A 24,030-nucleotide genomic window follows, 5' to 3' on the forward strand; every position below is an offset into this window, starting at 1 on the left:
AGGAACAAAAAGATGAAAACATTTATTATGGAAACATTTAAATATACACCAAAAATCAAAAGATTAACATAATGAACCTGATCAGCCTTTCATATAATGGTTTTGGCATCCTTGGATTCATTGCCTGGATATATTATCTTATTAAAGCTTGAAGATGATGATTTTTACATTTTTATTATTGTTGTAGTTCTGATTAGCTAGAATTTTTCTATAAAGAACTTTCCCTTATCATCCAATTATTACTCTGAAATACAGCTTTTATGAGGAAAGCAGAATAAGTACTTGATTCTTTTTTTTAAAAATATATTTTATTGATTTTTTACAGAGAGGAAGGGAGAGAGAGAGAGAGTTAGAAACATCAATGAGAGAGAAACATCCATCAGCTGCCTCTTGCACACCCCCTACTGGGGATGTGCCCGCAACCAAGGTACATGCCCTTGACCGGAATCAAACCTGGGACCCTTGAGTCCGCAGGCTGACGCTCTATCCACTGAGCCAAACCGGTTAGGGCAAGTACTTGATTCTTTTCCTTTCATCACCAATTTTCAGAAGAGCTACTTCCAGATGTTTACAGTTTTTCTTTTAGTTTTTATTAAAAATATTAAGATATTTATTAAGTATCTTTATAAATTCATAGAATTGTATAGATTTATAACACATAGATTGTATTCACTGTAGTCATGTTTCAGTTGTTCCATCTTAAGTGAATGGGGACCCCTTTGGTTAATTATCTTTTTATACTGTCTGAGACCACAATCTAGGAGACAGTGATTATTAAAATTCATTGCCACTAGGCTATCATTCCTTTTAGGCCTTTTCAGTGGATGGACTAGGAAACACATCTTTATAGAAAGACAAAATATAACATGAATTCATACTGATATTTTCAATTCAATGGGAGATTATAGAATTTTTACTTAACATCTTGAAAAATATATAAATTATAAAACGTTTGGGAGAAAATTTTTGTATTTTTTTACCCTGAGAATCTGAGATCCTAATAACATTAACATAATTACTTATTTGCTTTAACATACAATACATGTATATCTAATATTTTCAGAATAACAATACCAATAGTGTTTTACTAACACTATTAAAACAATTGGATTGGATTTTGGATTTCTTTGAAGTTCTTTTTGTCCTTTTGATATACTTTCAAGTTCTGAGTTTTGATGTCACTTGAAATAATAATACTCTGAGGTTATGAAATTTGATGTAGAGCTAGGTGCATATGTTCCCCTTTTATATCAGAGATTTCTACTGAAAAGTGAGAATCCATAAAAGTACTAGAAGAAAATTGATATCAGTATTTTTATAATCATAGAATGGCACAAGATTTACTAAGTACAACATAAAACTTGCTTAAACTTTAAAAACATGTGACGCAAAATACCATTACATGGTTAAATGACATGTTTGGATAAAATAGTTATTGTCCAGAAAGGGCTAATTTTAATACTATGTAAAGAGATTTGCCAGGCTGGTATAGCTCAGTGGCTGAGCATCAACCTATGAACCAGGAGGTCATGGTTCAATTCCCAGTCATGCCCGGGTTGCAGGCTCTGTCCCCAGTGGGGGGCATGCAGGAGGCAGCCGATCAATGATTCTGTCATCATTGATGTTTCTATCTCTCCCTCTCACTTCCACTCTGAAATCAATAAAAGATATTTTTTAATAAAGAGATTTTATAAATCAATAAAAAAAGGGTAAGTACCCCAGTAGAAAGTGGGCAAAGAATAGAAGTGGTTCATAGAAGAAATATAAAATGCCAAAAATAACATGTAAAGATATCTCCCTGAAAATAAATAAACATTTAAACTGGTCTGTCTTTTCTTTCTTAGATTAACAAAGATGAAAAGGATTGGTAATCACTGTTGATGAGGATGTATTTCCAGTACTAGTAGGGCATATAGCACAGATTCTGTGCTTAATAAATGTTTTTAATGATTGATTTCATCAATAAATATTGACTAACTTCTATGTACCAGGGAAACTACTAACCTAAGGAGGAAAGAAATGACCTTGTTTTATTAAGTTCTTAGTAGGCAGTATTTTATAGCTTAAAACTATAGAAAATTTTGGAATAATACCCAGTATGTATACAAGAAATAATAGAACTTAGCAACCACACACAGCAATAATGAAATCATCTGTAGTTACCTAATGCTAAAATCACTGAATGAAAGTTTGTTGAGAAACAGGTTATTTATATAGTTTCAAAGTATCTCCCCCAGACTAATTATTAATTGCAAAGGGGGAAAAGTACTTCTTCAGTGAAGAAATCTAGAAGTCACAACTTTAAGTGATCAAAGTTAACATCACCAGTAAAAGAACACACTGATGTTAGTCTCACCTGTTGGGAGTAACAGAGAAGGACTCAGCATTGCTAATGTAGTATTCCTGCCAAAAATGCATAACTTGAATTGAATCATGAAAAAAATAACATATGTCATAAAAGACTGCTTCCCACTATCCCCCCTAAAAGTTACTAACTGTTTCAGATTAAAGAATACTAAAAAAGACAAGGCAACTAAATCCCATTCATGATTCTGGCTTAGGCATGAGAGATGGGAAGAAATGCTCTCAGGGACAATACTGAAATCAGAGAAATGTGAATATGGAAAACATTGTTAGATAATAGCATTATATTAGTGTTAAGTTCTCAGAATTATATTATGCCATAGTTATGTGAGAACATCCTTTTTAAATATATATATTTTTATTGATTTGAGAGAGGGAGAAAGAGATAGAAACATCAATGATGAGAGACTCATTGATAGGCTGCCTCCTACACGTCCCACACTGGGGTTCTAGCCTGCAACCCCGGCATGAACCCTGACCAGGAATCAAACTGTGACCTCCTGGTTCATAGGTTGATGCTCAACCACTAGCCAGGCTGTCTAGGCTGAGAACATGCTTGTTAGCAGACACATGATGAAGAATTTAGTAGTGATGGGTTACGGCATCTTCAACTTATTCTTGATTATTTAGCAAAGATTTAAAATTATACGTTAATACCAATTGCTAATACTGCCATATAGCTTTTTCAATTAAACTCTTTTATCTGAACAAAAAATACTGCTTTTATGTGTGTTAATAACGTTAAGAATTGTTATTTTGAAACGTAATTATCTTAAAGGTTTGCATAAATATGATTTATTTTATAGTCATATATGTGGAGAGGGAAAAAGTGAATTTGGCAAACTATTTTAAAAACTATATGGTAGCCCTAGCCTGTTTTGCTCAGTGGATAGAGCGTCAGCCTGAGGACTTCAGGGTCCCGTGTTCGATTCTGGGCAAGGACACATGCCCAGGTTGTGGGCTTAATCCCCAGTTGGGGGCATGCAGGAGGCAGCCGATCAATTATTCTCATCATTGATGTTCCTATCTCTCCCTTTCCCTTCCTCTCTGAAATCAATAAAAAAATATATTGGGAAAAAAAAACAACTATATGGTAACATGACCAAACCTGGTATTAATGCAGACTGAGTGGTATTGAGAAAATGTGTTTCATAGAGAACCATGCTAAAAATATGTAACTGTGATGCTCAAATAATATAAATTTTAATGTAATCATATTGATTTTATTTTCCAACATTTATGTTCCTTTCTGATAGCTAATGGAATATCTTATTGGTGGAGATGTCAAATCTCTCCTGCATATATATGGTTATTTTGATGAAAAGATGGCTGTGAAATATATTTCTGAAGTGGCACAGGCTCTAGATTACCTTCATAGACATGGAATCATTCACAGGTAAAAACTGACTTTTCTCTGGACTATTACTTAAGAACACAAATAATTAAATTATGTTTTAAATATTTGCAAAATCATTAGCCCATATATCCAGGTTATCTCAAGTCTATTACTGACGTGTGCAAATTTACGTATTCCATCAGTTCTTCCTTCATCTCCTTGTGTTTTTAATAATATGTTGCTTTGACCATGAGTGTGCCACTTTGTTGTAATAAATATTGAATTGGTTTTTTTTCAATCCTTTACCACCATACAAAATTACCATATTTTATAATCCCAGCTGATTTACGGTGTGCAAAGAAATTCGGGTTTAGTGGCTCTGCTCTATGAAAGCTTGATCTTAACCTCCTTGAAAGAAGTAAATAGGATTTTGACCTAGCTTGAGATTTATTTTATCCCATGAAGTTGATTTTATTTAATGAACTATCTAATGAATGATGCAAAAGAGAACCATTAAATTAGTTTTCTGTGTTGTAGATTCATATATACAAAAGGTTGTTTGCTTTTTAGGCTTTTCTGTAGTTTTAAAACCACCAATGAGTGCCTTATTTTAAAGAAAATAAATAGGGTTTGAGACTTCTGTAACTTTTCTTCCCCTCAAGAAAACTCTAACATCAATACTAGCTTTCTTTTAGTCATCTCCTATTTATTTTCTGTATGTGCAGGGATTTGAAACCAGACAATATGCTTATTTCTAATGAAGGTCATATTAAACTAACTGATTTTGGCCTTTCCAAAGTTACTTTGAATAGAGGTAAGAAAAATAGCAGGTAAGTCCTTTTTTTAAAATCCAATAAATTTTAGCCCTGGCCAGGTAGCTCAGTTGGTTGGAGCATCATCCGGTATACCAAAAGGTTGCGGGTTCGATTCCCAGTCAGGACACATACCTAGGTTTGGGTTTGATCCCTGGTTGGGACCCCTACGGGAGGCCACCTATCGATATTCCTTTCTTTCTCTCTCTCGCTCTCTCGTTCTCTCTCTCTCTCCCCTCTCTCTTCTTCCCTCTCTCTAAAATGAATAAAAAACATATCCTCACCCTAGCTAGTTTGGCTGAGTGGATAGAGCATCAGCCTGCAAACTGAAGGGTCCTGGGTTTGATTCCAGTCAAGGGCACATGCCCGGGTTGCAGGATCAATCCCCAGTTGGGGGTGTGCAGGAGGCAGCCTATCAATGATTCTCTGTCATCATTGATGTTTCTATCTCCTACTCTCTTCCACTCTGAAATAAATAAAAATATATATTTTTAAAAACACATATCCTCAGGTGAGGATTAAAAAGAAAATCCAACAAATTTTAGACATCACATTTCATTAACTTAGGCTGATTTTTGATAATTATTGGTTCTGAAATAGACTGGAAAGATGTAATGGTACCTTTCTTTCAATTAAAGATGAAAAATAGAAATAATTATTTTTAAATCCTCAAAGGTCCTTGAAGATCTTTAGATCTTCAAGAGGAACTCACAATTTCTGGTTGTTGTTTTACTACTTTTTACCCCTACTGAAACTGGATCTGACCAATTAAACATTGGTAAAATTCCTAAAATAACTATAACACAGTGAACAGTTAATAGCTAAAGAACTTACCCAAATACATTTGACCAACAATAAGACCTTATTAAACAAGGGGTAAAGAAAGTGAAAATACAATTCACACACACATATTAAAAATAATAAATGAATCATTTTATACTATTAAACTAGCAACAACAAAAAAAACAAACTTGCTGCTTCATCGATATAAGGTGTAAATGGACCTAGCCAGTTTTGCTCAGTGGCTAGAGCATCAGATCCTGGAGTGAAGGGTCCCAGGTTCAATTCTGGTCAAGGGCATGTACCTCATGCATGCAATGTTTGCAATGTTTCTCTCTCCCTGTCTATTACACTCTCTCTAAAAATCAATGGAAAAATATCCTCGGGTGAGGATTAACAAATATACATATACTAAGGAAATTAATTAGAAGAAAAATTTTAATATCGCTATTCGCCCTTTCTCTACAATACAATCGACAATGACAGATCGAAACACGCATGTGTGATTGGTGCCAGTGAGAGTTTTATATGTATCGCACATACGCAAGTCAACTTAGCCTTTTATGTATATAGATCAACTTGCTTAATTAGACCTACTTTCTGATTTAGCTAAACTTTTTCCAGCCCAATGAAGCACCACAACTTCTCTTTCAGGTAATTGACAGCACACAGCAGTAAATATCAACACGAAGCATATTATTATTGTAGATCACGCAGGGAGAACAAAGGGTAAAATATTTAACTGCAGCAGTGTTTGACTATATTCTGAGCAGTGAGGAAACCTGAAGCCATTATCAAGTTCCATCATTTCTTACTTCTTTTCAGTTGGCTCAAGTTTCTAAACTTTCTAAATCTCCGGTTTCCAGCTAATGAAAAGAAAATAGGATTCCACCGAGTTTCCTATCTATCTACTCCAGGACTTCTGTGAGGATCAAATGAGATGAGGCATGGGAAAACGCTTCACAAACATTTGGTTGAACTGTAAAATGTTTGCACCTGCTTATAAAGCAAGTCGGGTTCCTGGGCTGAAGAAACTGCAAGAAGGCTAATCGCAAGGGAGAGGAAGCCAGGCGTTGCTATGTAACGTCATTACCCGGCACCCACAGCTACTGTTTCTGGGCTGGGCTGGGCTGGGCTGGGCTCTGGGCCGCATTTTGCTCCATGGGGTCTTGGCAGCGTTGGCTAAGATTTGGTGGGTGTCGCTCTAGGGTGGTTGCCGGGCCTGTGTCCCACTTAGGGAAAGCTGAATGTTGTCTTGTTGGCGCCAGATCTGTGCTGCCGCTTATTTTTAAATGGCCAGTGTGCATCATGGCAGATCCTGTGTTGAGCATCTGCCCCTTGGTGGTCACTGTTCCTCATAGCTACTGGTCCGAGAGAAGAATGGACACTTAACCTTTTATATACTGGTATATAGATGACATATAAATGGAATTTGTTATATTCAAATTTTCAGTCTATTTTTAAAAGTCTTATATCCCATGCAAAGTTATATCCTATACTTCTCTTACCATTTTTGACATATCCTATCTAATAAAAGAGTAATATGCAAATTAACCATCACACCACAAGCCACGCCCAACAGCCAATCACGAGCGAGTATACCAATTAACCCCAACCAAGATGGATGCTGCCACGAAGTGAGCAGGAGGCTTGGGTTTCCCCGGCAATGGAGGAAGCCAAGCTTTCTGTATGACCTGGCAGGCCCAGGCCTCCACTCAAGGCTACAAAGTTTCAATTATAGAAGATAAATAAATCCCAACAAAAATGGCTGCAGCCATGGAGCAAGCAGGAGGCTTGGCTCCGCTCTAGGCTACAAAGTTTCAATTACAGAAGATAAATAAATCCCAGATACCAGGGCCTCCTATTGGGTCACCGGGGGGCATGGCCAGCCTGCAAACCAACACGGGCCCCTTGCCCAGGCTGCCCCACACCCCAAGGGAATCCCCACCCTGATCCGGGACACCCTTCAGGGCAAACCAGCGGGCCCCCACCTGTGCACCAGGCCTCTATCCTATCTAATAAAAGAGTAATATGCACATTGACCATCACTCCAACACACAAGATGGCTGCCCCTATGTGGTCAAAGATCCTGCCCCCATGTGGACATAAGATGGCCAGCAGGGGAGGGCAGTTGGGAGGGACCAGGCCTGCAAGGGAGGGCAGTTGTGCGTGATCAGGCCTGCAAGGGAGGGCAGTTGTGTGTGATCAGGCCTGCAAGGGAGGGCAGTTGTGGGTGATCAAGCCTGCAAGGGAGGACAGTTAGGGGTGACCAGACCAGCAGGGGAGGGAAGTTAGGGGCAAACAGGCTGGCAGGGGAGTGCTTAGGGGGTGATCAGGCTGGCAGGCAGAAGCGGTTAGGGGCAATCAGGAAGGCAGGCAGGCAAGCAGTTGGGAGCCAGCAGTCCTGGATTGTGAGAGGGATGTCCGACTGCCCTTGAGGGGTCCCAGATTGGAGAGGGTACAGGCTGGGCTGAGGGACACACACACACATCCTCCCATGCACAAATTTTGTGCACCGGGCCTCTAGTCCTATATAATAAAAGCCTAATATGCAAATTGACTGAACAACAGAACGACCTGTCACTATGATGCACACTGACCTCCAGGGGCAGACACTCAACACAGGAGCTGCCCCCAGCCCGCAGGCCCCAGACCAGCAAAGGCGGGTGCCAATCGGGGCACCCGATCACTCCACAGATGGACCCTGGTCACTGGCCAGGCCTAGGGACCCTATTCCTTAGTCAAGAAATAATATGATATAATGTGTGGATGTTGAATTATTTTATTTTACAGTGTTATGCACTGAGATCTATAAAGATCTGTGTTAATTTCTATCTTGACCTATATTTGCATATTTTAATTAACATGAAAGGCCCATAATTTGTATTAATTTCTTTAATAAGTTCTGATATTAAAATTAATTTATATTCCTACTATCTTATGATTTCTTTCTTAATTTTGCTTGCACCACCTTTTTTAATATATTATTTACCAAGAATTATTTTGTTGACAGTTAGATACACTCTTGTTTAGTGACTAAGTACTCCCTGAAAAGCTAAGACTTTTTGTCATTACACTGAATTTTAGTCATTCCAGAGCAAGACTGTCTTATCAGATTAATGATTTCAATCAGTTGCTTAGTTTTTTATGTTTGCTTTATGGCATCTGGCTTTCCTGTGTATATTTGTCTGGCACAAGCCAATTGGTAGATAATTTAATGTGGAAAGAGGGGCAAAGTTCAGGACAGATTATTATAGACTTAGTCAATGACAGTTAAAGTTTTCAAATAATTTCATATAGTTCTCTTTCCATAGATATCAATATGATGGATATCCTTATAACACCATCAATGGCTAAACCTAGGCAAGATTATTCAAGAACTCCAGGACAAATATTATCTCTCATCAGCTCTTTGGGATTTGTAAGTACTTGATAAGAAAAAAAATCACATAACCTGGCCTTTCATGATAGCCATTTAAAATATAAAATATTTTTCTTTTTAAATAAATGATCAAAATTAATGTAAGTAACCCTAGCAGGTTTGGCTCAGTGGATAGAGCATCAGCCTATGGACTGAAGGGTTCCGGGTTCAATTTCGGTCTGAGGCACATGCCCAGGTAGCAGGCTTGATCCCCAGTAGGGGGCATGCAGGAGGCAGCCAATCAATGATTTTCTCTCATCATTGATGTTTCTTCCTCTCCCTTCCTTTCTGAAATCAATAAAAATATGGTTTTTTTAAAAAAATTACTGTAGCCAAAACCGGTTTGGCTCAGTGGTTAGAGCATTGGCCTGCAGACTGAAAGGTCTGTGATTCCATTCCGGTCCAGGGCATGTACCTTGGTTGCAGGCACATCCCCAGTGGGGGGTGTGCAGGAGGCAGCTGATCGATGTTTCTCTCTCATTGATGTTTCTAACTCTCTATCTCTCTACCTTCCTCTCTGTAAAAAATCAATAAAATATATTAAATAAGTAAATAAATAAATAAAAATAAAATAAAAATATTACTGTAAGTATCAAGCATGTGAGGTTACTCTGAGAGCTAATCTACTTAGGTCTGTGCACTTACCAGTAGGTGGTGTTTTTGTGAAGATAGATATTAACATTTATATTTGTATTTCTCTTTTTAATAGCACCTGCCAGTTGAAGAAGAAAGTCAAGACTCTGCAAATATTCTTTCAGCCGATGTATCTGAAACATCACAGCTTTCTCAAGGACAAATTTGTCCTATGTCTGTAGAACAAAGGGACAGTACTCCTTATTCCAGTAAACTACTAAAATCATGTGAGTATAAAAGAAAAAAACAGTTTACTTCTAATATCAGTTTAGCAATAAAAAAATGCAAATATTTGAATAGTCTGTGGCATGCCTGTATTTCATTATGTAGACACTACTTCTGACAGGAATTGTTCCAGATGTTTAAGTCAACAGAACAAAAATTCTAGCTAATGAGATAATCTTCAATTATCTATAAAGTAGTCAAAGAAAAGTTATAATTTTTTAAGTAGCATACAATAAAATACAAAGCCAAGTACTAGAAGAGGAGAGTGGGACACTTAACATTTATATGGTACTTAACATCACTCTTTATTACTTGGCAATTTCATTCTCCACACTCATGTTCTTCATCTTGGGAATGTGAATAACATAGTGTTAGTTGTTTTCATGGATGTTACCTCATTTTGAATTTGGTCCTCAACATATCTGTACATGTCTAGAACATATACTGTTATCTTCTTTTTGCAAATGAGAAAGCTAATATTTGAAAATGCTTACTTACACACTAGTAAATGAGTAAGCTGAGTCCTGGTTGCAAATACAATTTTCTGTTCATTTGTCTTTCCTACAGATTAGTGAATCTTGTTTCTTCTATCAAAACCCACTGTAAAAATAAAAATGCCTGAAATACATATATATAGGTTGGGTAAACAGAGACTGATAAAATACCAGGTGTACCGATTAATAATGTGGATTTTTTTCAATAGATGGAGTTACATATATGTTGATTGATATATATATATATATATATATATATATATATATATATGACAGGCCCGGTGCACGAAATTTGTGCACGAGGGCGGGGGGGTGTCCCTCAGCCCAGCCTGCACCCTCTCCAATCTGGGACCCCTCGAGGGATGTCCGACTGCCCTCTCACAATCCAGGACTCTGGCTCCAACTGCTCACCTGCCTGCCTTCCTTGATTGCCCCTAACTGCTTCTGCCTGCCAGCCTGATCACCCCCTAACCACTCCCATGCCAGCCTGAGTGATGTCTAACTGCTCCCCTGCCAGCCTGTTTGCCCCAACTTTCCTCCTCTGCCAGCCTGGTCACCCCTAACTGCCCTCCCCTGCAGGGTTGATCGCCTCCAACTGCCCTCCCTTGCAGGCCTGGTCACCCCTAACTGCCCTCCCTTGCAAGCCTGGTCCCTCTCAACTGCCCTTCCTTGCAGCCTGGTGCCTCCCAACTGCCCTCCCCTGCTGGCCATCTGTGGTGGCCATCTTGTGTCCACATGGGGGCAGGATCTTTGACCACATCGGGGCAGCCATATTGTGTGTTGGAGTGATGGTCAATCTGCATATTACTCTTTTATTAGATAGGACTAGCAGCCCATTGCAGGAATATTCCTGCAAGAATAGGGCTTCCTGCAGCCTGAGCGAAGCTCCCACCCATCTCCTCTGCCTCACTCCCACCCATCTCCTGTGCCTCGCTCCCTCCCGTCTCCGCTGCCTCGCTCCCACCCGTCTCCGCTGCCTCGCTCCCTCCCTCCCGTCTCCGCTGCCTCGCTCCCTCCCTCCCGTCTCTGCTGCCTCGCTCCCACCCGTCTCCTCTGCCTCGCTCCCTCCCGTCTCCGCTGCCTCGCTCCCACCCATCTCCGCTGCCTCGCTCCCGTCTCCGCTGCCTCGCTCCCTCCCGTCTCCGCTGCCTCACTCCCACCTGTCTCCGCTGCCTCGCTCCCTCCCACCCGTCTCCTCTGCCTCGCTCCCTCCCGTCTCCTCTGCCTCGCTCCCACCCGTCTCCTCTGCCTCGCTCCCTCCCGTCTTCGCTGCCTCGCTCCCACCCATCTCCGCTGCCTCGCTCCCTCCCGTCTCCGCTGCCTCACTCCCACCTGTCTCCGCTGCCTCGCTCCCACCCGTCTCCTCTGCCTCGCTCCCTCCCGTCTCCTCTGCCTCGCTCCCTCCCGTCTTCGCTGCCTCGCTCCCACCCATCTCCGCTGCCTCGCTCCCTCCCGTCTCCGCTGCCTCACTCCCACCTGTCTCCGCTGCCTCGCTCCCTCCCACCCGTCTCCTCTGCCTCACTCCCTCCCGTCTCCTCTGCCTCGCTCCCTCCCGTCTTCGCTGCCTCGCTCCCACCCATCTCTGCTGCCTCGCTCCCACCCATCTCTGCTGCCTCGCTCCTGTCTCTGCTGGCTCGCTCCCTCCCGTCTCCGCTGCCTCGCTCCCACCCGTCTCTGCTGCCTCGCTCCCTCCCACCCGTCTCCTCTGCCTCACTCCCACCTGTCTCCTCTGCCTTGCTCCCTCCCTTCTCCGCTGCCTCGCTCCCACCCGTCTCCTCTGCCTCGCTCCCTCCCTTCTCCGCTGCCTCGCTCCCTCCCGTCTCCACTGCCTCACTCCCTCCCACCCGTCTCCTCTGCCTTGCTCCCTCCCTTCTCCGCTGCCTCGCTCCCACCCGTCTCCTCTGCCTCGCTCCCTCCCTTCTCCGCTGCCTCGCTCCCTCCCGTCTCCGCTGCCTCGCTCCCACTCATCTCCGCTGCCTCGCTCCCTCCCTTCTACCCCGCCCCACTTGCTTCCCTCTTTTCTCCGCCACCCCGCTTGCTTACTTCTCTGCAGCTTTGCTCCCTTCTGCAGTGCTTGGCTTCCTTCTCCACTGTCTTCAGTCTTCGCTCTGCGCCTGGATATGCAAGTTAACCGCCATCTTGGTTGGGTTAATTTGCATATCTCTCTTGATTGGCTGGTGGGCGTGGCTGGAGGGTGTAGCGGAGTGATGGTTAATTTGCATATTACTCTTTTATTAGATAGGATAGAGGCCTGGTGCACGGGTGGGGGCCAGTTGGTTTGCCCTGAAGGGTGTCCTGGATCAGGGTGGGGGTTCCCTTGGGGCGTGGGGCGGCCTGAGCGACGGGCCTGTGGTAGTTTCCTGGCCGGCCACTCCCCCTGGCGACCCAAGAAGAGGCCCTGGTATCTGGAATTTATTTACCTTCTACAATTGAAACTTTTTAGCCTGGAGCGGAGCCAAGCCTCCTGCTCGCTCCGTGGCCGGCAGTCATTTCTGTTGGGGTTAATGTATCTTCTATAATTGAAACTTTGTAGCCTTAAGCGGAGGCCTGGGCCGGCCAGGGTGTGCGGAAAGCTTTGCTTCTTCCATTGCCAGGGGCAGCCCTAGCCTCCCACTCTTTCCAGCTCCGTGGCTGCCGCCATTTCTGTTTGGATTTGTTTACCTTCTGTAATTGAAACTTTGTAGCCTTGAGTGGAGGCTTAGGCCGGGAAGGGGAGGAGGAACGCTTGGCTTCCTCCATTGCCTGGGAAACCCAAGTCTCCCTCCTGCTCTCTGTGGCTGTAGCCATCTTGGTTGGGTTTATTTGCATACGCTCTCTAAATGGCTGGTGGGCGTGGCTTGTGGGTGTAGCGGAGTGATGGTTAATTTGCATATTACTCTTTTATTAGGTAGGATATATGTGATTTGATATGTATGCTTTTTTGTTGTATTGACAACAAGCTTCAAAACTTCATATGTCAAATTTTCTGAAGGTGTTAACATCATAGATATTTTTACGCTTAAAAATGTCTCAATTTCATGCCAAAAAAAGAGCATTTGTGGGAAGTTTTAATTCATTACTTTATTTTGAAGAAAAGTGCTGCTGAAAGGTATCGTATACTTCAGTAAGCTTATGGTGAACAGGCTCCATGTCAAGATGCTTGTGAACACTAGTTTAAACACTTTAAAAGTGATGATTTTGATGTGAAAGACAAAGAACATCCAGGTCAATTTGAACCACGCTTTGATTGTAAAATGACCAGAATGGGCCAGAAGACACGGCAAAGTAATTTTGCTTCATGAAAACGCACCATCGAGAGAGAGGAACCAAGATGGCGGCAAAGGTAAACAACTAAACTGCCGCCTCGCACAACAATTTCAAAACTACAACTAAAAGACAAAATGTCTACCACCCAGAACCACGGGAAAGCTGGCTGAGTGGAAGTTTTACAACTAAGAAGGAAAGAGAAAGGAGCACAAACACTGAAAAGCTGAGGTACGGAGGCACGCAAATCGGGCTGGTGGCGGGTGACTGGGCACATGGCTTTTTTTCATCCCGAAGGGAGACAAGCTCTCGATCACTCTGAAACCCAGTTTCAGGGGACATGAGGGGGACCCAGACACCTACGGGGAGAAGCTGGATTCTCGGCCATCAGGTCGGAAAGTGAGAGTGACTTTTTTGCAGAGGTGCGCCCAGCAATCATTGTTTACTGTGCTGGAGCGCGGGACGCAGGGACTTGGAAACGGGGAAAGGCAGAGACGGCTGACGGCAGCCATCGCTGTTTGCCACGCCCTAGCCTAGTGACGCCCTGAGACCCCACCCCGCCCTGAGACCCTGCCCCACACATTCTACAAACCCGCCCAGGCTCCACACATTGGCTTTTGCATATAAATGGCCTGTTCTGTGGAAGCTTAACCAAATAAACTGCAGCTCCAGTCAGACTGCTCCAAAACTGCAAAACCAAAGCAGAGAGGAGAAAACTGTAGTTCTCGCTGTAGCTCCTGCTGGGTGGCCTCAGACAGTAGCTGACCTGCACTCCTTTGGAGATCCCGAAACTAGTGTATCTAGTGGTCGGTGTGAGATGACACCAGATTTCAACCACTCTCATAAGGGACACATTCAAGAGGCAGACTCAGTGAGCACCAAAGCCCTACTGGAACAAATCCTGCCCCATAAACGTGTCTCCAGCACAGCAATTCTTCCGTTATAGACACAGCGGATCCTCACAGCCAATTGGCCTGGAGGTCAATTCCTCCTAGTGACACCAAAAACAATCAAGACTTAACTACAACAAGGCTGTACACACAGTCCACAAAGGGGTGCACCAAGAGCGTCCACCTCAGGAAACTGGGAGGCTGACCCGTTGAACCAATAGAACACTTAGTACACAAAGCTACCCTACCAACTAAGGGAAGCAGCGAAAATGAGGAGGCAAGGAAACAGATCACAAACGAAAGAAATGGAGGAGAACAAACGAATGGACATAGAGTTAAAAACCACGGTTATAAGGTTTTTCAAGAATTTCCTGGAAAAGGCCGATAAATTTAATGAGACCCTCGAGGATATGAAAAAGGACCAACTAGAAATTAAACATACACAGACTGAAATAAAAAATATTATACAGAGACCCAAAGCAGACTAGAGGAATGCAAGAATCAAGTCAAAGATTTGGAATACAAAGAGGCAAAGGACACTCCTCCAGAGAAGCAAGAAGAGAAGAGAATTCAGAAAGTTGAAGATACTGTAAGAACCCTCTGGGACAACTTCAAGCGTACCAACATCAGAATTATGGGGGTGCCAGAAGAAGAGAGACAGCAAGACACTGAAAACCTATTTGAAGAAATAATGACCGAAAATTTCCCCCACCTGGTGAAAAAATAGACTTACAAGTCCAGGAAGCGCACAGGACCCCAAACAAAAGGAATCCAAAGAGGACCACACCAAGACACATCATTATTAAAAGGCCAAGGGCAAAAGACAGAGAATATTACAAGCAGCAAGAGAAAAACAGTTAGCTACCTACAAGGGAGCACCCATACAATTATCATCTGATTTCTCAACAGAAACTATGCAGGCCAGATGGGAGTGGCAAGAAATATTCAAAGTGATGAATAGCAAGAACCTACAACCAAGATTACTCTACCCAGCAAAGTTATCATTCAGAATTGAAGGGCAGATAAAGAGCTTCACAGATAAGAAAAAGCTAAAGGAGTTCATCACCACCAAACCAGTATTATATGAAATGCTGAAAGGTATTCTTTAAGAAGAGGAAGAAGAAGAGAAAAGTAAAGATAAAAATTATGAACAACAAATACATATCTATCAACAAGTGAATCTAAAAGTCAAGTGAATTAAAAATCTGAGTAACAGAATAAACTGGTGAATATAATAGAATCGGGGCATAGAATGAGAGTGGATTGATAATTCTCAGGGGGAAAGGGGTGTCTGTGTGGGGGGTACGGGAAGAGACTGGACAAAAATCATACACCTATGGATGAGGACAGCGGGGGTTGGGGGGAGGTAAGGGCAGAGGGGGAGTGGGAACCAGGTGGAGGGGAGATATGGGAGGGGAAAAGGAGGAACAATTGTAATAATCTGAGCAATAAAGATTTATTAAATAAAAAATTTAAAAAACACGTTGAGAAAAAAAGAACAAAAAACACCATCACACACTTCAAAACCAGTTAAAGACACATTAAAAGATCTTGCCTTGGAAGTATTAACCCACCCACCATATTCACCAGACCTTGCTCCTTCAGATTACCACTTGTTCTAATCAATGGCACAAGTACTTTCCGAGCAGCACTTAAAAACATACGAAGAAGTGGAAAATTTGGTCTCTGAATGGTTTGCCTCAAAACAAGAAAAGTTCTATTGGGACGGTATCCACAAATTACCTGGAAGATGGGGGAAATGTGTAGCTAGCGATGGACATTACTTTGAATAAAGCACTTTTGATGTTTCTCTTGAAATTATCATGTTTTCTTTGATTACAAAATCTGCATTATTAACCGGTACATCTGGTATGTAATATGTCAATGTTATTTTATAGCCTTAGTCTTAGGAAAAAATAATTGTAACTCCCTTAGTCATTCTTTAGTCAGAATTAGATAGCTGCAAGACACTGTGCTATGGATATAAAGATAAAAGATATCCTTGCCTCAGAAGAAATTATACTTTTGTGGTAATTATAGGTATAAAATGGTAACCATAACAATAACAATGAAATAAATGTCACAGAGCCATACTTTTATACAAAACAGAAAGTGACAAATACTACCTTGGAAAATCAGGAATGGTTCTAAATAAAGATATAGCAACAGCCAAGCTAGATTCATTAAGAGGAACTTAGTAATTCCAAGTATAGTGGAAAAGAGCATTTCAGATAGAACCACTAACATGAGCAAAGGCATGGACACATGGAAGTATATTCCACCTTCACACCATAGGGACTTACTGTATTATGTGAGAACTAGAGGCCTGGTGCACGAATTTGTGCACAGGTGGGGTTCTATCGGGGGGCCGGCTGGCTGGGGAGGAGAGACCGCAGAAGGTTGGCTGGCCAACCCCCCCCCCCCCCGATCTGGGCCCAAGGGGAGAGACTGCAGGAGGTTAGCCAGTGGAGGTTAGGGAGGGGAAGGGCTGCGGGAGGTTGGCTATGGGAGCACACTAGCCATCGGGGCGGCTCCTGCATTGAGCATCTGCCCCCTGGTGGTCAGTGCGCATCATAGCAACTGGTCAACCGTTTGTTCAGTTGTAACAGTCACGTAGGCTTTATATATTTAGATGAGAAGTATGTACAATGGAAAAGAAAGCTTAGCAGGTAGATAGGGAAGGATCAAGTGTCATTACAGGGAACCTAGAATTTAAGCTGTAGAAAAAGGGGAGACATCAAAAGTTCCAAAGTAAAAAAATAAAAAAAAAAAAACAAAAAAAACACACACACACAAGAAAAAAAAAAAAAAAGTTCCAACGTAAAGAATGGTCTGATCATAGTGATCCAGAAAGAACTCATTAGCAGATACATAGTATGCACTTGGCATTGGATTAGACACAAGTTCCATATTACCAGGAAAGATAACTAAACAGTTTGGTCAAATATCAAGGACAGTATCCATTGAGTTTCAGGAATTCGATTGACAGATTTATGTACCAAAAAGAAAGTTGTCTTAGATGAACTTTGAAATTCTTCTTCCAGATTTAAAGTTCTAATAAGATTTATTAAATAAAAAAACCCTGTAAGATTAATAATTTATTTGGGATTAAAGTTGCATTCACCCATTTTGGAAAAAGGAAAACAAGATAAAGGTATCTTTTTATATAGGTATAAAATCTTTATATTTTATGTTTTATGATCTTTGGTAAAAGCATGATTGTCCGTTGTGTCTAATTATAAGTTCAGGAGCAATAGTTTTTGGCATCATTATTTATTTACACAATGAAGGAATATGTATCATGTTGATAGTGCTGCTTTCTTCCAGTAGCTCACTCTGAGTCACTTTATCATTACTTATTTGTTTTACCCAGTGGTATTAAAAAAAAATCCCTTATGCATGTGTATAATTTACACTTGTAAGCACATAAACCTCAACATTAAAATAAAGCTATATTTTTTAATTGAATACAAACTGAACTGAGAAAAATTAGTCACATTTGAGCCTCCTGTCACATCTGGATATAGTACATCAATAATGCTCCTTTATCAAATTGGGTAATGAATATTCAAATGGATTTGCTCCTAATTATAAATGAGTGCCCTTGTCCCGATTTTTACTTTACAAATGTTAAAAGTATTTTTTTAACTCTCAGAACAGTATTTGTTTTGTTTATTTTTTATCATTTATGAGGTTTTTTAAAAAAAATTTTAAGTCTTTATTATTACAGATACTAGCGTTCCCATTGCAGGAAAAATCCTGCAATAGGGTTTCCTGCTGCACTCTACCCCGCCCCGCCTGCTCTCCTCCCTTGTCCCCCGCCCTGCCTTCTCCACCAGCCCCCCTGCTTTTCTCCCTTTTCCACCAGCCCATCCGCTCTCCTTCCTTCGACCCCGGCCCCGCCTCCGCTCCTCCCTTCTCCCCCGCCCCGCCTTCTCCGCCCGCCCACTCTCCTTCTTTCTCCCCCGGCCCCGCCTCCGCTCCTCTCTTCTCCCCCACCCCGCCTTCTCTGCCCGCCCGCCCGCTCTCCTTCCTTTGCCCCCGGCCCCGCCTCCGCTCCTCCCTTCTCCTCCCCCCCCCCCGGCTTGCTTGCTTCTCCGCAACTTTGCTCCCTTCTGCAGCTCTTGGCTTCTTTCTATGCTGTCTTGATATGCAAATTAGCCGCCATCTTTGTTGGGGTAATTTGCATACTCGTCCTGATTGGTTGATGGGCGTGGCTTGGCTGGTGGGTGTGGCTTGGGCGTGGCGAAGGTGCAGTCAATTTGCATATTTGTCTGTTATTAGGTAGGATGTCTGTTATTAGGTAGGATTCCTCTTTCTTTTCCCCCATTGCCCCACCTCCACCCAGTTCCCACCCTGCTTCACCCCAAGCCTTCAACACCCTATTTCTGTGTCCTTAGGCAACATCTTTGACAACCTTTTGGTTAATCTCTTTGTGTCTCCTCTCCCCAATGCCCTCTGAGATTTGTCAGTCAGTCCCATGTTTCCATGCCTCTGATTCTGTTTTATTAACCAGTTTAGTTTGTTCATTAGATTTCTTGTTCATTTTGACTTTTAGATTTAATTGTTAATATATATGTATTTATTGCCGTTTTATTGTTCATATTTTTAATCTTTTTTTCTTCTTCCTCTTAAAAAATACACTTCAACATTTCATGTAATACTGGTTTAGTAGTGATGAATGCCTTTAGCTTTTTCTTATCTGCAAAGCACTTTATTTGCCCTTCCATTCTAAATGAGAGCTTTGCTAGATAGAGTAATCTTGGTTGTTGGTCTTTGCTGTTCTTCATTTTGAATATTTCTTGCCACTCCCTTCTGGCCTGCAAAGTTTCTGTTGAGAAATCAGCTGGTAGTCATATGGGCACTCTCTTGTAAGTAACTAACTGCTTTTCTCTTGCAGTTTTTAAGATTCTTTGTGTTTAACCCTTGGCATTTTAATGATGATGTTTCTTGGTGTGGGCCTCTTTGGGTTCCTCTCATTTGGGACTCTCTGCGCTTCATGTAAGTCTATTTCTTTCGCTGGATAGGGGAAGTTTTCTATCATTATTTCTTCAAATAGGTTTTCAATATCTTGTTCTGTCTCTTCTCCTTCTGGCACCCCCATAATGTGAATGTTGGTACACTTGAAGTTGTCCCAGAGGCTCCTTACACTATCTTCATATTTTAGGATTCTTTTTTCTTTTTGCTGTCCTGATTGGGTGTTTTTTGCTTCCACATATTCCAAATCGTTGATTTGATTCTCAGAATCCTCTACCCTACTGTTGAATCCCTGTAGATTATTCTTCATTTCAGTTAGTGTATGCTTAATTTCTGACTGGTCCTTTTTCATGTCTTTGAAATTCTCACTAAGACCCTTAAAAGTCTCACTAAATCCCTTGAATCTCTCATGAAGATCCTTGGGTAACCTTATAACCATGGTTTTGAACTCTGTATCCAGTAGTTTGCTTTCTTCCATTTCTTTTATTTGTGACATTTCTTTATTTTCGTATTTTGGTTGCTTCCCTGTGTTTGTTTTTATGTATTGAGAAGAACTGCTATGTCCTCTGGAATTGGTAGAGTGACCTTGTATAGTAGGTGTCCTGTAGGGCCCAATGGCTCAGCCTCCCCCAATCACCTGAGCTGGGCACTCTAGGTGCACCCCTGTGTAGGCTGTGTGCACAGTCTTGTAGTTGAGCCTTGATTTCTATTAGTGTCACTGGGAGGAATTGACCTCCAGGCCAATTGGCTGAGGACTAACTGCCACTACAGTGAGAGAGCTTCTGTGCAGAAATACCCCTACAAAGCAGGACTTGCTTAAGTGGGGCTTTGATGCTCACTGAGTCTGCCCCTTGAGTGTGTCACTTGTGGATGTGTAGAGTTGTAATCTGGTAAGGTCTAAAGCTGTCCACCGGGTTCACTGGCTATAGGGCCTCCAAGGAGGTGCAAAACCAGCCAGTACCTGGGGCCACCTGGCAGGAGCTACAGAGAGATGTGCAGGCAGTGGCTATTTATATTAAGATTGGAAGTGCTCAAATGAGACCCAGATGTGAAGCAAGATATGCTGGTGCTAGTGGTGGGTCCTGGGCCTTTTATTGATAGGTTTGGGGCACACTGATACCAGCTGCAGCTTATTTGAGAGAATTTAGAAAAGTCTGAAGCCTGAGCCAGGACAGGCCATTTATATGAAAAAGTGGCTACAAACAGCTTGAGTGAGATTGCAAATTGGATGGGGCAGGGTCCCAGGGAATCACCAAGGTGGAACAAACAGTGTGAGCCAGACTGATGGAAACTCATATTATTGCTAGTCAGCTCTGAGACAAGGGAGGTTCCAGCACAGGAACAATGACCCCTGCAACCAGCCCCATCTAAGATAAAGCTTCCCCCAGGTTCTTCCCCCGATGTCTGACAATACAATTCCTCCCTGTATGTGTCTGTTTCCCCCAAAGCCGCCCAGCGCTGGAGCTCAGAAGGATTGAGTCCCAGAAAGTTCATGCACTGGTCCTTTAAGAGCAACACCTGGGCCCTAGCTGGTTTGACTTAGTGGATAGAGCATCGACCTGCAGACTGAAAGGTCTTGGGTTCAATTTCTGTCAAGGGCATGTGCTGGGCTCAGTCCCCAGTGAGGGGCATGCAGGAAGCAGCCAGTCAATAAGTCCCTCTCATCATTGATGTTTCTATCTCTCTCTCCCTCTCCCTTCCCCTCTGAAATCAATAAAAATATATTTTAAAAAGGACTTAAACATAAGACAGGAAACTATAATACTCTCAGAAGAATCCACAGGCAGCAAAATATCAGACAGATGTCGTGGCAATAACTTTACCAATACAGCTCCTAGGGCAATGGAAGCTAAGGAGAAAATAAACAAATGGGACTACATCAAAATAAAAAGCTTCTGCACAGCAAAAGAAACTAACAACAAAGCAACAAGAAAACCCACTGCATAGGAAAACATATTTTCCAATGTTATCTCTGATAAGGGTTTAATCTCAAAAATTTACAGGCTCATACAACTTAACAAAAGGAAGATAAACAATCCAATCAAAAAATGGGCAAAGGACCTAAATAGGCACTTTTCACTCAAAAGAGGACATACAGAAGGCTAAGAGACCTATGGAAACATGCTTAAAGTCACTAATCATCCAAGAGATGCAAATCAAAATGACAGTCAGGTACCATCTTACACCTGTCAGAATGGCTATCCTCAACAAACAACACGTGCTGGCAGGAATGTGAAAAAAAAGGAACCCTTGTTCACTGCTGGCGGGAATGCAGACTGGTGCAGCCACTATGGAAAACAGTATGGAGTGTCCTCAAAAAATTAAAAATGGAATTCTCCTTTGACCGAGTATTCGCACTTCTAGGAATATATCCCAAGAAACCAGAAACACCAATCAGAAAGGGCATATGCACCCCTATGTTCATAGCAGCACAATTTACAATAGCTAAGATTTGGAAACAGCCCAAGTGCCCATCAGCAGATGAGTGGATTAGAAAACTGTGGTACATCTACACAATGGAATACGATGCTGCTGTAAAAAAGAAAGAACTCTTACCATTCGCACAGCATGGATGGACATGGAGAACATTATGCTAAGCAAATAAGCCAGTCGGAGAAAGATAAATATCACTTGATCTCACTTATTTGTGGAATATAATGAACAACATAAACTGATGAACAAAAATAGACCCAGAGACAGAGAAGCATTGAACAGACCATCAAACCTCAGAGGGAAGGCAGTTAAGGGATCAACCAAAGGACTTGTACGCATGCATATACCAGTAATCATAACCAATGGACACGGACACTGGGGGTGTGGGTTAGAGTTAAGGTTAGGGTTAGGGTGGGAGTGGCTGAGGAGGGTTCTATAGGGGAGGGGAGAAAGGAGACATATGTAATACTTTAAACAATAAACAATAAAGTAAAAAAGAGGAACACCTGGGTATCCAGCAGCCTCGGTGTCACTCAGCCACAATCCCCTCTGGTTTTCACAGCCTATAGGCATAGGGACTTCTCTTCCCAGCTCTGGAACCCTGGCCTGGGGGTCTGGTGTGGGGCTGGGACCCCTTGCTCCTCCACTGAGACAATCTCCCTCCCAATTAAAAAACCGCCACACATGGGTATAGGACCAGCCCATTCCAGGCCTCCACCCCTCCTACCAGCCTCAATGTGCTTTCTTCTCTAGTTGTAGGACTTCCATTCAGCCAGTTTTCAGGCAGTTCTGCATGATGGTTGTTCTGTATTTTAGTTGTAATTTTTATGTGGTTGTGGGAGGGAGTGAGTACTGACGTTTACCTATGCTGCCATCTTGGTTCCAGAACAGTATTTGTACTAGCATACCAAAAACAGTGAAAGCCATCCTTGTGAATTGGGTAATGTTTACATAGAAATAGCTCTGATATACCCTGGCTGGTCGCTCAGTGGTTAGAGTGTCGTCCTGTTTTCCAAAGGGTTGCGGGTTCAAATCCCTGTTAAGGGCACATACCTGCGTTCCAGGTTTGATCTCTGGCCCCTATGTTTCTCTCGCTCTCTCTTTCCCTCTCTCCCTCCCTCCCTTCCACTCTTTTTAAAAATCAATGGAAAAAATACCCTCAAGTAAGGATTAATTTTTTTTTTAAATAGCTCTGTTGTGCAATACTTAATGCTTTGCCTAATTATCTATAAAGATTCAGGTTCCATGAGTAATTAAGAAAGATGTGTCAGCCCTAGCTGGTTTGGCTCAGTGGATAGAGTGTCAGCCTGTGGACTGAAGGGTCCTGGGTTCGAGTCTGGTCAAGGTCACATGCCCAGGTTGTGGGCACAATTGCCAGTAGGGGGCATGCAGGAGGCAGCCAATCAAAGATTCTCATCATTGAAGTTTCTGTTCCTCTCCCTCTCACTTCCTCTCTGAAATCAATCCTATATAATAAAAACCTAATATGCAAATCGACCAAACGGCAGAACGACCAGTTGCTATGATGTGCACTGACCACCAGGGGGCAGACGCTCAACACAGGAGCTGCTCACAGCTCGCAGGACCCAGCCCAGCCAAGGCAGCAGCGGCGGGGCCAGCGAGTGGGCAGCGCCAGGCTGGCCAAGGCAGGTGCCAGCTGGGGTCCCCCGATTGCCCCGCCGGTTGTCCCACAGATCATCCCTAATTGCTAACCAGGCCTAGGGACCTACCCATGCACAAATTTCGTGCACTGGGCCTTTAGTAAAAATATATTTTTTTTAAAAAAGAAAAATGTGTCATATGCTTCAATATTTTCTCTTCCCTACAGGTCTTGAAACAGTTGCCTCCAATCCCAGAATGCCTGTAAAGTGTCTAACTTCTAATCTACTCCAGTCTAGGAAAAGGCTGGCTACATCCAGTGCCAGCAGTCAGTCCTACACTTTTGTATCAAGTATGGAATCTGAATGCCACAGCAGTCCTACATGGGAAAAAGATTGCCAGGTTAGAATGAAATTTATCTTAACCATAATCAGTTATGTATGAGAAATTAATGATAGAAACACTTTTTACCTTTCCATTTAAATTCTGTATGGAAATGAAGTTGTTACATCAACAGCAGTAAAGGTACTCTTCATTGTCCTGTACATCCTGTCAAATTCTTTTGAAATATTTTACTTTTTGCCCTATCAGTGGATAGACATTGGCCTGCAGACTGAAGGTTCCTAGGTTCGATTCCGGTCAGGGACACATACCCAGGTTGCAGGCTTGATCCCCAGTTGGGGGCATGCAGGAGGCAGCTGATCAATGATTTTCATCATTGATGTTTCTATATCTCCATTCCTCTCTGAAATCAATAAAAAATATTTAAAAAGAAAAATACATATATTTTACTTCTTGTTCAAACATGAAATTATTTAATGAG

The 24,030-nt window shown here is 42.3% G+C and overlaps 1 protein-coding gene across 2 annotated transcripts in view; it reads left to right on the forward strand.

The window, feature by feature from the left end:
- MASTL (microtubule associated serine/threonine kinase like) overlaps positions 1-24,030 on the forward strand; it is a 47,824-nt gene that overhangs the window by 5,464 nt on the left and 18,330 nt on the right. For both annotated transcript variants that reach the window (XM_079772934.1, XM_079772935.1), the window contains exons 3-7: positions 3,621-3,760; positions 4,426-4,514; positions 8,607-8,713; positions 9,423-9,573; positions 23,437-23,609. In XM_079772934.1, coding sequence (XP_079629060.1) covers positions 3,621-3,760; positions 4,426-4,514; positions 8,607-8,713; positions 9,423-9,573; positions 23,437-23,609 — 660 coding nt within the window. The remainder of the gene's footprint in view (positions 1-3,620; positions 3,761-4,425; positions 4,515-8,606; positions 8,714-9,422; positions 9,574-23,436; positions 23,610-24,030) is intronic.

This window comes from Cnephaeus nilssonii (assembly GCF_951640355.1).
Source record: "Cnephaeus nilssonii genome assembly, chromosome: 1".
Classification (NCBI taxonomy): Eukaryota; Metazoa; Chordata; class Mammalia; order Chiroptera; family Vespertilionidae; genus Cnephaeus; species Cnephaeus nilssonii.